General features: G+C 37.9%; 1 protein-coding gene across 1 annotated transcript; it reads right to left on the bottom strand.

Moving 5' to 3' along the window:
- Window positions 1–3,255: 3,255 nt before the first annotated feature.
- PRL (prolactin) lies at window positions 3,256–12,526 on the bottom strand. Its single transcript, XM_028513651.2, has 5 exons — window positions 12,499–12,526; window positions 10,069–10,247; window positions 8,045–8,152; window positions 5,822–6,001; window positions 3,256–3,583 (listed from the first exon to the last, which is right to left on the bottom strand). The coding sequence occupies exons 1-5, from the start codon at window positions 12,524–12,526 to the stop codon at window positions 3,392–3,394; spliced, it is 687 nt and encodes a 228-aa protein (XP_028369452.1). The 3' UTR covers window positions 3,256–3,391.
- Window positions 12,527–13,488: the final 962 nt, after the last annotated feature.

Genomic DNA, 13,488 nt, shown 5'->3' with positions numbered 1-13,488 from the left:
CAGGGAGAGGCCTTTTAATATCACCATCTCAGTTATTTATCTGAAGTCCTAAATTTGTGCTTGGAACAAACCTTTAAGAGAAGAATACATGAAGATGTATGTGGGCTAATGGTGAACTTATGTGTCATACAGCTGCATTGTCCTTTTATTGACAATTTTCACTCTGATAAATATCATTCTCTTTGTTGGAAATATTTAGATACTGAAAAAAATGAAGTTAAGGAGTAACAGAAGAGAATTAGATCTTTTCAGCAATAAATGACTTATGAAAGTACATAAAGTTTTCTCTATATTCTCATGCCTTTTGAAAGAGGAGAGCTGCAATATGAGAAAGCTGGCCTTTTGTATGCATGCAGGAACAAAGGGAGAGGCTGATAGACGAGTTTGAGACATGGTATTCTGAAAGGTTTGGGTCATCACAGCCAGAGGCCGGAGCAGGACTTAGACATAAATAACCCGGGTTTGGAGGGAAGAGATTGGTTTTGGTAAACAATGTTTCTACATGTGGGGAAAATGTTTCTTTGCATGGCAGAAGAAAATTGCCTTGAATTCTTTTATTTTCTTGGTCAAATACAATTGTTTCTTTTCTCACCCCACCTCGGCTCCTGACCCACCCATCCCTGCCTCCCACCCATGAACCTCCCCCTTTGGCTTTGTCCATATGTCCTTTATACATGTTCCTTGATGGACTGTACCCTATTTCCCTTCTTTATCCCACTCCCCCATCCCCTCTGGTTACTGTCCGTTTGCTCTTTAATTCAATGTTTCTGGTTACATTTTGCTTGCTTGTTTGTTTTGTTGATTAGCTTCCACTTATAGGTAAGATCATACGGTATTTGTCTTTCACTGTCTGGCTTATTTCACTTAGCATAATGTGTGTCAATTCCATCCATACTGTCACAAAGGGTAGGAGTTCCTTCTTTCTTTCTGCTGCGTATTATCCCATTGTGTAAATGCACCAGTTTTTTGATCCGCTCACTTACTGGTGGGCATTTAGGTTGCTTTTAGCACATGGCTATTATAAATTGTGCTTCTATGAACATTGAGGTACATAGGTTCTTTTGAATTGGTGTTTCAGGATTCTTACAGTATAATCCCAGCAGTGGAATTGTGATCTGAAAAGGTACCAAGTTCTGCTCCTCTCTAGAGCCATTGCAACTCAATTATTAAGGGCAAAGAATACTCCTAATACAAAAGGACATTTTGGAACAGGAAGAGAAAGGAGGAAAGGAAGGTAAAAGAAAGATATGAGATATTTGCTGTAAGAGTATAAAAATTTAGATCTTCACCAAGAAGAGTATTCTAATAGCAGCTTATCCATCACACACTATGTCTTCTGCTTACTTTTTCTCTTCATGTTTTCCCTTCCATCTCTGTTCCTCTTCCTTTCTTCCCCTCTCTTCCCCTTTCTATTTACCTTTTTATTTCATCTCTATCAGGATGTTGGATGGAATATTTCCTATTGTTTGTTGTCTGGGAAATCCTGCTAAAGCCCTAAAGCTGCTGCAAAACAGCATGGCAATGCCATTGCTTTGTAAGGAGAGCAGCAAGAGACAGGCCCTCTTCCCAGGTTGTCCAGAGGCAGTTGAATAAGCTGAGCTGCCCCGATGCAGTCACCTCTCTCCAGTCTCCATCAGTAGAAAATTAGGTGTATGATGACAGTGCTGCAATTCAGTGGCTAAGTAGGAATGTGTCTAAGGCCAACTCTCTAAGACAGTTATTCAAAGAGATAATTAGTTATTTGATCTAAAGGAAGGAGAGAATGGCATTTCATTCCTCAGGTTAATATCTGCTTATGAATCCAGTTTTCTCACCCATTTGGTGTCTCTGTTAAGAAGGGGAGAAGAGAATTATTAAGGGGCCCAGGAAGAAGTCAAAAGCAATCCAGTATTATTGGCATTCAGTTGTTTAGAGTGGTTACGAGGCCTGAGTTTTCTGTGTGTCAGTTGGTAGATAGTTGACATTGAGCCGGTTTTATTCAGTAAGGTACTTGCTGGAGAAGGGAATAGCAGAGGGGGCTGCGGAGAATACCAAACACATCAGGGCTGTGGGGTGGAGAGAAGAATCAAGCCAGAAAATTTCCCCCTGATAAACTACAGAGTAGGGTATCCCCACAAGAGACACACTTGCCACTCAGAAGGAATTCAACCTTTGTCTCTGTCAGCAATGAGAAGACTACAAAAGCATCACATAAGTCAGTGACATCAAAACTTTCTCATTGCTCTTCATCCTCTGTCCCATCCAGCATAACAGAGGAATGGAGATGCAGAAGAAGGAGAGAGAAGCTTGCAGAAATAGATGACATTTACTTTCACCGTGAGGCTCGTGAGCCCTGGGGGAGAGGAAAGCATTAAAGAGGGTGAATATGGGATGGAGTTTAAACCTGTCTGGACTGGACTTATTAAACTCAAAGTTATTATAATAGATGGACTGTGTCCAAGACAGCACTAAGAAGATGGGAGTTTGTATAGCGTGGTTGAAGACAGCGCTGTAGAAGGATGGCCATGCATGCTTGTATCCGCCATGGTCTGAATGTTGGTGTTACCCCAGAATTCAATAATATGTTGATATCTTAATCCCCAAAGGTGATAGTAGTAGTAGGTAGGGCCTTTGAGGGGTGATTAAGTTATGAAGTTTGGGTCTCGTGAATGGGAGTAGTGCTCTTATAAAAGAGACTCACAAAGCTCTCTAGCCCTTTCTGCTGTGTAAGGATACAATAAAAAGTCTGTGACCCAGAAGAGGGCCCTCATCTGACCATGCTGGCACTCTGACCTTGTACTCCAACCTCCAGAACTGTGAGAATTAAATTTCTGTTGTTCATAAGCCACCCAGTCTGAGGTAGTAGCCTGAACATACTAAGACAGTGTCCTACTAATTTTAGACTGTTTAGTAAACCTCATGCTACTTGGGTGTATTACAATTTCATAGTACTTAAATTGTCTGTCATAATACTGTGAAAGTTAGCTGATGAGATATGGCTGGCTTTTATAAAGAATCCTGAAAATTCTGTCTTCCTGTTGGAATGACCAGCATGATTAATAATTATCAAATTCTTTGATTCACATAACTCGACCCAAATGATTTACTATGACTCTAAATTAAGCTGTTAATTGTCTTATATGTAATGCTAATTTCTGCTTTTTGTGACAAATTTTAATAGGAAATTCTCAGTGGTAGTGATGAATTTTCTCTTGATTTTCTAGTAAATAAAAATAAGAAACTTTGACAAATTGCCTTTTTAGATTTTGACACCTCTAAGAAGTCAGTTTTTATTTTTTAAGACAAGACCCATTATACCAAGCATGCATTACAAAGCTATAAAAGTAGCAGAAGCTTGCTATGGGATGGATCATTAAGAACCATCTCAGAAACAGAGGGAATGGATGTAAGCCTAGCAGTTGTTATCATAGATGATTCGGCACTTCAGGAGCTTGAGGTAGCTGTCAACCTTGTGCGAATCCCTGCGCAGGCAGTAGAGCAGGTTATAAAAAGCAGAAAGGCGACTGTCTTCATCGGCCGTCTGCGGAGTTGGAAATCCTGGCCAGACAGAGAGGATCTCATTTTCTTTGATTCCAGGGAAAACCTGAGGACCCAAAAGATAGTGACTTAGTATTAGTAGTATTATTAGTACTATTAGTATTTGCTTATCTTTGTTCTTTCTAATTGTTGAAATAATATTTGTGGAAGAGACATGAATGTGAGACTCTCCAGAGAGAGGCATTGATTATTGAGCCAGTGTTACAGAAATCTATCAATATTTATAAATTAAAAACTAGAAACAAAACTCAAGTGTAAGTTTTCTCACATGTATGGGATCACAGGTGAAGTATGTCTGTGGAGCAGTAGCTAGGTGGAGAGCCAGGAAGTTGCTATGTGAATGTGGATGTGAATGCGACAAAGGGACCATGGAGGAGCTAGCCTCCATTCTGTCACTTGAGAGACTGCTTCATTTTGGTTGCTGGTCTCTGATGTGCACTTCGTACTTTATTTCTTCTGACAGTTCACATTAATTACATTGATCTTCCCCCTGCTTTGAACAGATTCTATTCTCCATATAGCATACATAGCAGAGATATTAGAAATGAAGAGGGTTGTGCTTGAAACTTAAAGGTCCAGATAATCTAGTGATGACTAAGACTAAGATGATCTGCTGAAGTAGTCAGGGGACTTTCGCAATCCACCCAGGACAGAGAAGTACCAAATTTTTATGAGAAATAGTTGCTTTCTTTTGAGGTCTGTGGGGTGGGAGTTTCTGGGAAAGTGCCAGTTAGGGGTGTTGGCAGCAACCCACCAGTAGTGAGAGTGGGTGGTGGGCGGGAGCACGGCTGTGATAGCAAAAGGTAACTGAGCAACATGGAGAAGGAGCACATGCCACTCAACGCTCGCCATCAGCCTCTGTATGTTGGGAGTCCCCAGAGACCTGAGTCCCCAGAATCCCCAGAGGCCTAGTAACAGCTTGGCAACTAAGGCTGTCAGCGAGTCTGGAGAGTTAGGAGGTACAAATGTGGGGGGACTGTACAGTCTGATCACTAAACTCACTTTCTCATGAATGTTAAGAATATCTTTTTAAACCAGGGATTCCTATTGGAAATTAAAATGTAATTAATAAAAGGTGTGCATGTGTGTATTGGCTTGCTTCCTAAATTTTTTAATTTTATTTTTGGTACTTGACCCTTATGACAAAATTTACTGTGCCAGGGACAATGATATGAACAAGAATAAATAAATACATGGTTTTTGAAGAAAGAACAAAAAAGGAATATAGGACAAGTTAGTGACCTCAGAAAGTAGGCCCACAGAAATGAAGAAAATCACTTGAACAGGTAGTGCTTCTTTCACCTGCCCTGACGTTAAAGTGCACTCTGTGTCTGCGTGGGGCATGTCCTTCTCCTATGACAGTGACCACATGCCACGTGACAATATGCGCTTTGTATACAATAAGAAAATAGCTCTTCTGTTATTATTTTCATAATCATGTATTTTTCTTTAGATGATGTGTGATGTCTGAGAACTTCAGAAAGCTGTTTAGATGTTTCCTTGCTCATGCTGAAGTGATCCATCCAAATGGAGATATGTATTAAAAATATTTCCTCAATATAAATACGAAATTATTTGGGGAGATTACATGCAGTGTATGAGTTTTGGTTTTGAAGCCCCCCAAAACAAGATTCAGGATGATACAACTCTATAAATTACAAAACAAAGAGCATTTCAGAAAAGATGCACCCCCTTCCTTTGTAGCCCACTGAACTCTAGTGGTGCTGAGGCAGCATCGATGCCCCACCTTGTCTTCCCAATCTCCTTCCTTCCCTGACAGACCTGTTTAGCAGGGGGAGGGGGGGAAGTGGGGTCGACACCATCCAATCTGATTTTGATTTTCTCTTTTCTCTGTTCCCTCTTGCACATTGGTATAGGGAGAAAAGAGAGAGTATATGAGCAGAATTTCAATAACAGGTGGCCTAGAATACACTGAGGAAAACATTAGGTTATAGATTCTGCTCTCCAGTTTCTTTCACTTAAAATTATTTTAAATGCCAGTCCTCAAGAAGGGCCAAGGCTTGGATGGATTTGTGTGGAGTATGGCAAAGTCTGTACCTGTCAAACATGACAGTGGAATTCTAAGACTCACTTACAGTAGAATCTATCAGTACGAATTACTCAGCTCTTGCTTGATTTAATAGCAGTGTAGAATATAAAATGCTTAAAGTTTGTTCTTACAGAATATTTCAAAACTCATTTCTCTTCATAGAGCCCATCTCTTTCATTAATGAAGAAACCCCCAGAAAAAGAAAAAACAAAGAAGTGTCACTAGGCTGCTCACCTCACCAAGTATCTTCTCCATGCCCTCTAGCAGTTGTTTGTTACGTTCCTCAATCTCTATGGCTTTTGATAGGATGTCACCTTGGGGTCCTTGCATACCACGAACTTCCGTGGCTAGATGATACAGAGGGGCATTCCAAGAGCGCAACACTCCAAGGACCAGGCTCAGAAGGGCTTCGTGCTAAGCAACCATTGAAATAATTGCATTAAAACAAGCATAGTACAATGGGTTATATGCGATTTTTTTTTCTCAGAGAGGCTCACCTAATTATCTCTTTGTTATTCCTATGTGTATGTAAAGTTGTTTCTATGTGGTACAGATTGAGAAAATTTAAAATTTAAGCTATGAGTTTACACTTTGCTAAAATTTCAAGAAATCTGGCTTATTTAAATGACTACTTCTTTTAATGAGAGTTCTAAGAATTTTGTTTTCCTTCTGAAATTCTACTACCATTTGCCCACACAGGTAACTGTTTTGTATTTGACTGCTTTGCTGGACTGTGGGTAGAAACCAGAGTTTTGTTGGAGCTCTATACATGCCCCTCCTGACTCAGGACTTTCAGATTCCAGCAGTGTCAATGACAGCGAGCCCGATTCATTTCATTTAAAGGTTAATCCCTATTAATGAACCAAAGTATTCATTAATGTATTGATTTATGATTTCTGTTCTTCTTTTAATACAAAATTAGAACGAAGACAATGAATAAACGATACACTATTCAGAAACGTGTTCTCCTTAATCTATGCCAACACTGCCTCCACACTGCTCTCAGACCACTGCATTTGCTGACATACTCAGGTGGCTAAAATGGCAGGATGCTGTCTATCTTTAATACCAACATTGAGGAAATTCGCAATTAATGTTTTGCCCACTAGTTTACTATTACAAGGATTATGCATGAAATGCCAGATGGTGATCACCTCTGGTTCAAAAATGTTTGCTATCTTGATGTCAAGTGGTAAGGGAAATGAAGAGTACAGAAGAATCAAACAGGCATTGAGATGGCAGCATGTACTGAGATATGAAAGAAAGAGAAGGTAAAGAGGACTGGTTATGTAGCGGATGGCAGGGTAGTTTTGCTGGGGGTACTGGAGCATAACAATGAAGTGTGAGAGTTTTGAATTGGTTGCAGCTCAGGCTCACTGTTTACTACCATGTGACTGGTGGAAATTCTATCAGCTCTTCAAGCCACAGTTTCCTTATGTCAGTAGGTGTAATAACAGTACTTTGTGTTATAGGATTTCATATAAGAATTAAATAAAGTAATGCACATCAAGTGCTTTGTAAGGTGTCTGGCAATGTAGTATCTATCAACAAATTTTAATTTCTCTTCCTCCTCCTTTTTTTAACTTTCTTTATTTTATTATTATTATCATAATCATCATTATACTTATTACTAATGAGCTTAGCAGACAGAAAGAATGCTGGTCATATTACCAAAGTTGTAAGGAGAGAACACATTGTATTTATGAGAGCTATATATGTGAAGATATTTTTTAAAAATCATGTTAACTGTGGCTATGGCAGGAAACCAGAAGGGAAATTATAATAAAAATAAATTGGAGGTGGGATAAATGATTAGAGCTTGATATGCAGCCTTTGTTGTCATCAAACAGAGGCAATAGTCATGAGAAGCAAAACAATAACTTGCAAGTCCTGTTTTGGGGTGAGACTTATCATTAAGAAGGAAGAGGTGGCAGAGGAGTGAGTGAAGAGTGAAGAGAGGAAGAAGAAGTGGTGACAGAGAAGTAGGCCAATCAGAGGGAGAGCCTCATGTATGGTGCAGGGGAAGTCCAGGTGTGACAGCTCAGGTGGTGTGGAGGTCAGCAATGTGAAGTGCTGTCCTAGCAGGAGCCCCTGCCATAAGTAAAACTGCATTTATATTACTTATATATCCATGAGTTTTTTCAAATCCTGTGTTTCATACATGCAAGTCCAATTCAGTTAATGGTTTCATAGAGTATAATATATGCAGACCTGAGTCTAATGCATTGATTAAAATCATGCCTGCATGGCCAGTTTATAGATCTGTTATTTATTTTGCTGCTGCAATATTTAGTCTGCATTTGATTTTATTAATAGTTTACCAAATATTTAACTTCTCTTTGATTGCTATTTTTCCTCCTTTTTGTTCTGCATGTGAAATTACCATTACCTATTATAATGTCCCTAATAATCTCTTGCCTCAGTTGTTTTGGTGAGAAGCCTGTACAAAAGACTCACGTGGATACTTTGGGCTTGTTCCTTGTTTTCAGGGGTAGGGATGGAAGCAGTGTGGCAGCTGTTGATGGCCCTGGCCATGAACCCCTTACCCTGTGCATACTGTTGGTCCTGAAAGTGATAGAACAAATTCAGTTGAGGTTGTTTGGGCATTGAATCAATGAATCTATTACCAAAATATTAACACATTTGATAGATATATAATTTTTCAGAAATGAGAACCACACAAAAAATAAAACACAAGAATTAAAAAAGTTGCTCTTTGCCCTACCTTTCTATCATCTCTATATACATTTATTTTCAACTAACTTTCCTAAATTCTAAACTCTTCTCTTCTTTGCTATTTCCTTAATTTCATCCTTCCCATACATTACTATTTGGAAAGTAAACACTAAAAATATTTTAGAATTATTAAATATTAAACATTTATTATGCATCATCTTTCTTTAGTACTTGAACCAAATGTGATAGTACATATGTACTTATAGTTAGGCATTTAATCTCTTGTTTATGTGGGTCTGAACAGATATAGTCTTTTAATAGGCATTATAAAATCATAACTTTTGTTTGACTAATCTCTAAATCCATAAAACTATACCATCTTCATCATAGATGCAGAATACAATTTGTTGATCATGATGAAATAGTAAGTCAGAAAAACAGGAAATATGAAGCAATGAACTGACAATAAGAACAGAAAATATTATAGCTAACACATTAACAGAAAAACATTGTTTATAGCTAACACATTAACAGAAAAACAGTGTTTGCTAATCATTAGCAAACATTGTGGAAACTTAAAGAGCTTACTAGGAAGATTTGGAAGACTAGAGGTGGCCAATCAAAAATGTACTATGAAAGAAAAATTGGTGTGTAAAAAAAACTACATAAATACATATTTATTACAAACATTGAGTCACATTCTTTCTGAAGATCCTTTGATTTATTGAAGTTCTAATCCACTATTGAATCTTTGATTGGCCTAAAAGAGTTAACATGCAACTTTCAAAGTACCTTACTCAGAAAGAGAACAATTGCTTCCATTTCTAAATCAATCCTTCTATTGTAGTTCTAAACCCATACATTGGAAATCTTAGAATAACAATTCATGGCATTTCTGAGTTTCAGGAAAGCTAGCTATTATTATTTGTTTATTTCCTTAATGTGCATTCAGTTTAATTTAATTTTGTCCAATTCATCCAGCTCACTGTAGTGCAATCCTCATTTATTAGATGTCTGCAGTCTGTTAGGTAAAGAATACCTTGGCAGACACATACCCTACGTGCAAGGACAAGGAATCAACACACTTCTTTTTCCTAAACCCTACCTAACAGTTTTTTATGTCAGGTGTCTGTGTCTCTCCACCCCTGAGTTCATATATTGAAGCCGCAACCACTAATGTACTTAGAAGTAGGGTCTTTATGGAGGTAATTAAGTTTAAACGAAGGCATAAGGGGGGAGTCCTGATCCAGGAGGATTATTCTCCTCATAAGAAGAGACAGCAAAGTGTCCTCCGGCTCTTGCTCATTGTCCTCTGGCTTTCTCTGTCCCTCCATTTACCTCCCCCCTCTTCCCATGTGAGGAGACAGAGAGAACACAAGCTGGGAAGAAGACAGCTCTTACTGGAACCTGATCATTCTGGCACCTTGATCTCATAGCCTCTACAACTGTGAGAAAATAAATTTCTGTTGTTCAGGCTACACAATCTATGATATTGTGTATGGCAGCCCAAGCCAACTAACATAAATGCTTAAAGATTTTTGGAAATTAAAACAAAAAAAAAAAACAAAACCCAAAATGAATGAAAGGAAATAAAAAAAAACCTGTTACGCTCTTTAAAAATCATGGGTATTTCATGAAACTGTCCCTTTCTTCTTGTTTCACATTTCATTTACAGATGCCTTTTTGACCTCTAAGGTGCATTATTTGAAATTTGGCTCATGAGGCTTTCTTGTTTAAAGTGAGGTATAGCTCAGTCATTCGCATGAAGGTTCCTTCTGGGAAGAAGCAAGAAGTGTGGTACTTACAAATTTCCTGAACATTTCTGCGGAGAGATTATGGATGTAGTGAGACAGGACAACTGCACGGTCAAACAGGTCTCGGAGGGACACTTCACAGTTGACAGCCCCACTGGGACAGACGGGCAGGGAGCCCACGCTCCCGCACAGGAGCAGGTTGGACAGCAGCAGGAGGAGTAGGGATGATCCTGCTTAAACAAAAACAGGAGCCATCCTCAGATGATCTGTTCAGCAGAGGTTATCAAAAGTCCTCCTGTGGAGGACAGCCTTATCTCTTCACATTGCCCTCAGCATGATTAGGTACTATAATAGCTGGGGTGGGGAAGAATCAACACTTCCCACTGTGTAAATTTAGGTATGTAATTATATTTGCACAGATACATAGTTGGAGAAGTAGGTTGCTCCTTACATTTTTGTACGTCTCCCAGAAGTGCTTCTATATCTTGCAAACTTTTGGAGCTTAAATAAATTTTAAGCCAGAGTGCTTAAACCATTCTTCTAAGACAGTTTAGTGTTTTGGGAGTTTCTACAGATTTTCAGCAGCCTAGCTCTCTCAGACTTCATAATTTTTTTTAAACACTCTACTGACTAACACTTGCATTTAGACACTGAAATAGCAAGGACAGCACAGTTGACCTGTTTGTTTCACTTCCATGACTGTTAGGAATAAGCACATGTCTGACGGATGATAGTACTGAATATGAAGAGACCTCTACCATAACAAATGATGCTGCAGCCTAGATCTGCTATCTCACCTTAATAACGCTGGGCATCAAAGTGCTTGACACTCTGTCCAAAATTTTAACATTTGAAAAAAAATTTAGTTTCACGGTAGCCCAGTGAGATAGCCTCATCCATTATTATCAACAAATTATACTGATGAACAAGAAGGCTTAGAGGGATTAAGGGATTCTCCCCAAATCCTATTATTAGCAGGTGGAGGAAGCTAGATGCTAATACTGCCATCTATTCACTTCCTCCAGTCCCACCCATCACACACACCTGTGAGCTCTCAGGCTATATAAGTGTGTGACAGGCACCAACTGGTAGCCACGATGACTCAGTGCTTCCAGAGATCATTGTCATTACTTGCAAAACACAGTCTTTGATTCCATGAAAACAGTGGCCTTAGGAAGTTTATTTATGCACTTGTTTCTGCTCTGTAAGACAGAAACAAGTGGATAAATATAAAACACCCACTTTAAAAATCTTTCACAATTATCAGAGATGATTTAGTCATCAATTTGTTATCTCAGCAGATGGACAGATGTGGACCTCTAACATGTCAAAAATTTATACTTTTAAAAGGAAAGAAACAATATGTTGAGTTTTTTAACATCAAATGACTCCAAAAGAATATCTGACACTAAAATGTGATTAGAAAAGCAAAACTTTTAAGGAATCTTTAATAAATGTAATTGGATATGTCTAAGATAAAACTATGTAAGTGCTAAAATTTTCTGTGTAAAAATACCTAAACCTAAACACCTAAAATGTCTAAAAAATATTTAATATAGAATGTCTACTAAATAGCTTTTAGCTGCAAAATAAAATATATTAATATTATGAAATGATTCATACATAGACTTCAAATTTTTTAAAAACATGATGTTTCCAAAAAGTTTATTTTCTGTACCTTATAGTCATGAAATGTAGCTGGATGGATATTTATCTACAGGTATAAATAAAAAGTGCTTAGCAGATAGAGAAATTGGAATATTGGTTCTAGGAAATTCATAACTGGGTAAATACTTTAACTCTGACTGCATTTACCTGTACATTTATCATCTGAAGGATTTTCACAGTCTAAGATAAAATAAAATTGATAAATGTTTTTGTTCTTCATTTTATAAAACAAATTTTATGGTTGTACTAATTTCTTTTTTTTTGCAAATGTCAACCAAGAAAGTAAAGGTGATTAGTTGTTACTGGCCTGTTTTTCCTTTTGAAATGTCATTTGCCTTAACCCCAATCAACACAGTATTACACGAGAAAATTCTGCTATCATTGTCTATATTATGGCTTCAGAGTTCACTTTTGGTCTTATTCCAGTCCAGGGTTTCTCAACCTTGCATTACCGGCATTTTGAGCTGGATAATTTCTTGTTTTAGGGGCTCTCCTGTGCATTATAGTTTGTTTAAGAGCATCTCTGACCTCTACTCACTAGGTACCAGGAATGCTTTACACCCCAGTTAAGATAACCCAAAATATCTCCACATATTAGTGATATGTCTCTGGAAGAAGAATTCCTTCATTTGAGAACCACTGTTCTATTCTATTGGGCCTTTGTACAATTACTTAAAAGAGCAATGATTAAATAGGTGTTCTAAACTCTATAAACCTGAAACCTCTTGCTAAGAGAATATTAGCTAAATTTCAGATTAGTACCCACCAAGGAGTGTTGCTAAAGCCAACGACTCGATGAGTTGTGGCACATACCTTTCAGGGACAGCGCTTTGTTGTCCATGGTGGTGAGAATTCCAGGGAACACCCTTCGCCAGAGAAGATCTGGTAGTCCTACAGCTTCCTCTTCCCCAGGTATTGGCTTTATAAGCCTTTGACACCTTTATGAATATATTTAATCAAAGATTTCCTTCCCTTTTACCAGTCATCTATTTCCGTCATTGAAATTACCCCCATAATTTCAAACATCAAGTGGTATTTTTTTTCTTATTCATATTCAGGAAGACATAGTGCCAGAAATGAACATTCTAAGAAGGATTTTGATTAATTAGACCAAAAGGAAATGAGAAAAATAATGAAGGTGAGATCTGGAAACTAGTTTGGGTTAGAGAACCTGTAAAACTCTAGAAGTCATTTACTTTGAAACTTACCCTTATTTCTCTGCAGTTTCTTGAAGATAGCATTATATTTCACTCGGGAGTCTCATGTATTCTCAATTCTTTTTCATTCATATTTGATGGGTAAAACCAAGATTTTGAAACTTACACACTAAAATACCAGGAAATTCAGAATAAAGATTGAGGAAATCAGATTTTCAGTTCTTTATTATACTCCAATTACATTTCCCTCACTTTTCTCTTGCTTTTACACATTATTTTGTCCTTTTTAAAATAACATATATATCTGGTTCTTCATTTTAAAATGTGCATTTTTATGTGCCTCTCTCTTGATTTTAACATGTATATATAAAGTTATATCATCCCCAGTTTACAGATTAAAACACTGAGGCTGGGAGGGATTAAATGTCAAGGATACAGAAGAAGTAATTCATCAAGGTAAATGCTAGAAGGATTATTGCTTCAAGAGGAATCAGGAGGGATATGACAAGTCTGAGAAAGGAATCGTTTAGCAAACATTGTGCTGTACTGACGTCAAAGATGAACAAGAAATTCCTGACCTTAGGGGGTTCATTTTGGGGAAGTGACAGAGTGGTTTTCAAGGGCAAACAGGCACACACTCACATGT

This window comes from Phyllostomus discolor, chromosome 5 (genome assembly GCF_004126475.2).
Source record: "Phyllostomus discolor isolate MPI-MPIP mPhyDis1 chromosome 5, mPhyDis1.pri.v3, whole genome shotgun sequence".
In the NCBI taxonomy this organism is placed as follows: Eukaryota; Metazoa; Chordata; class Mammalia; order Chiroptera; family Phyllostomidae; genus Phyllostomus; species Phyllostomus discolor.
The sequence above is the reverse complement of the archived record's forward strand: the minus strand, read 5'-3'. Positions and strand labels throughout refer to the sequence as shown.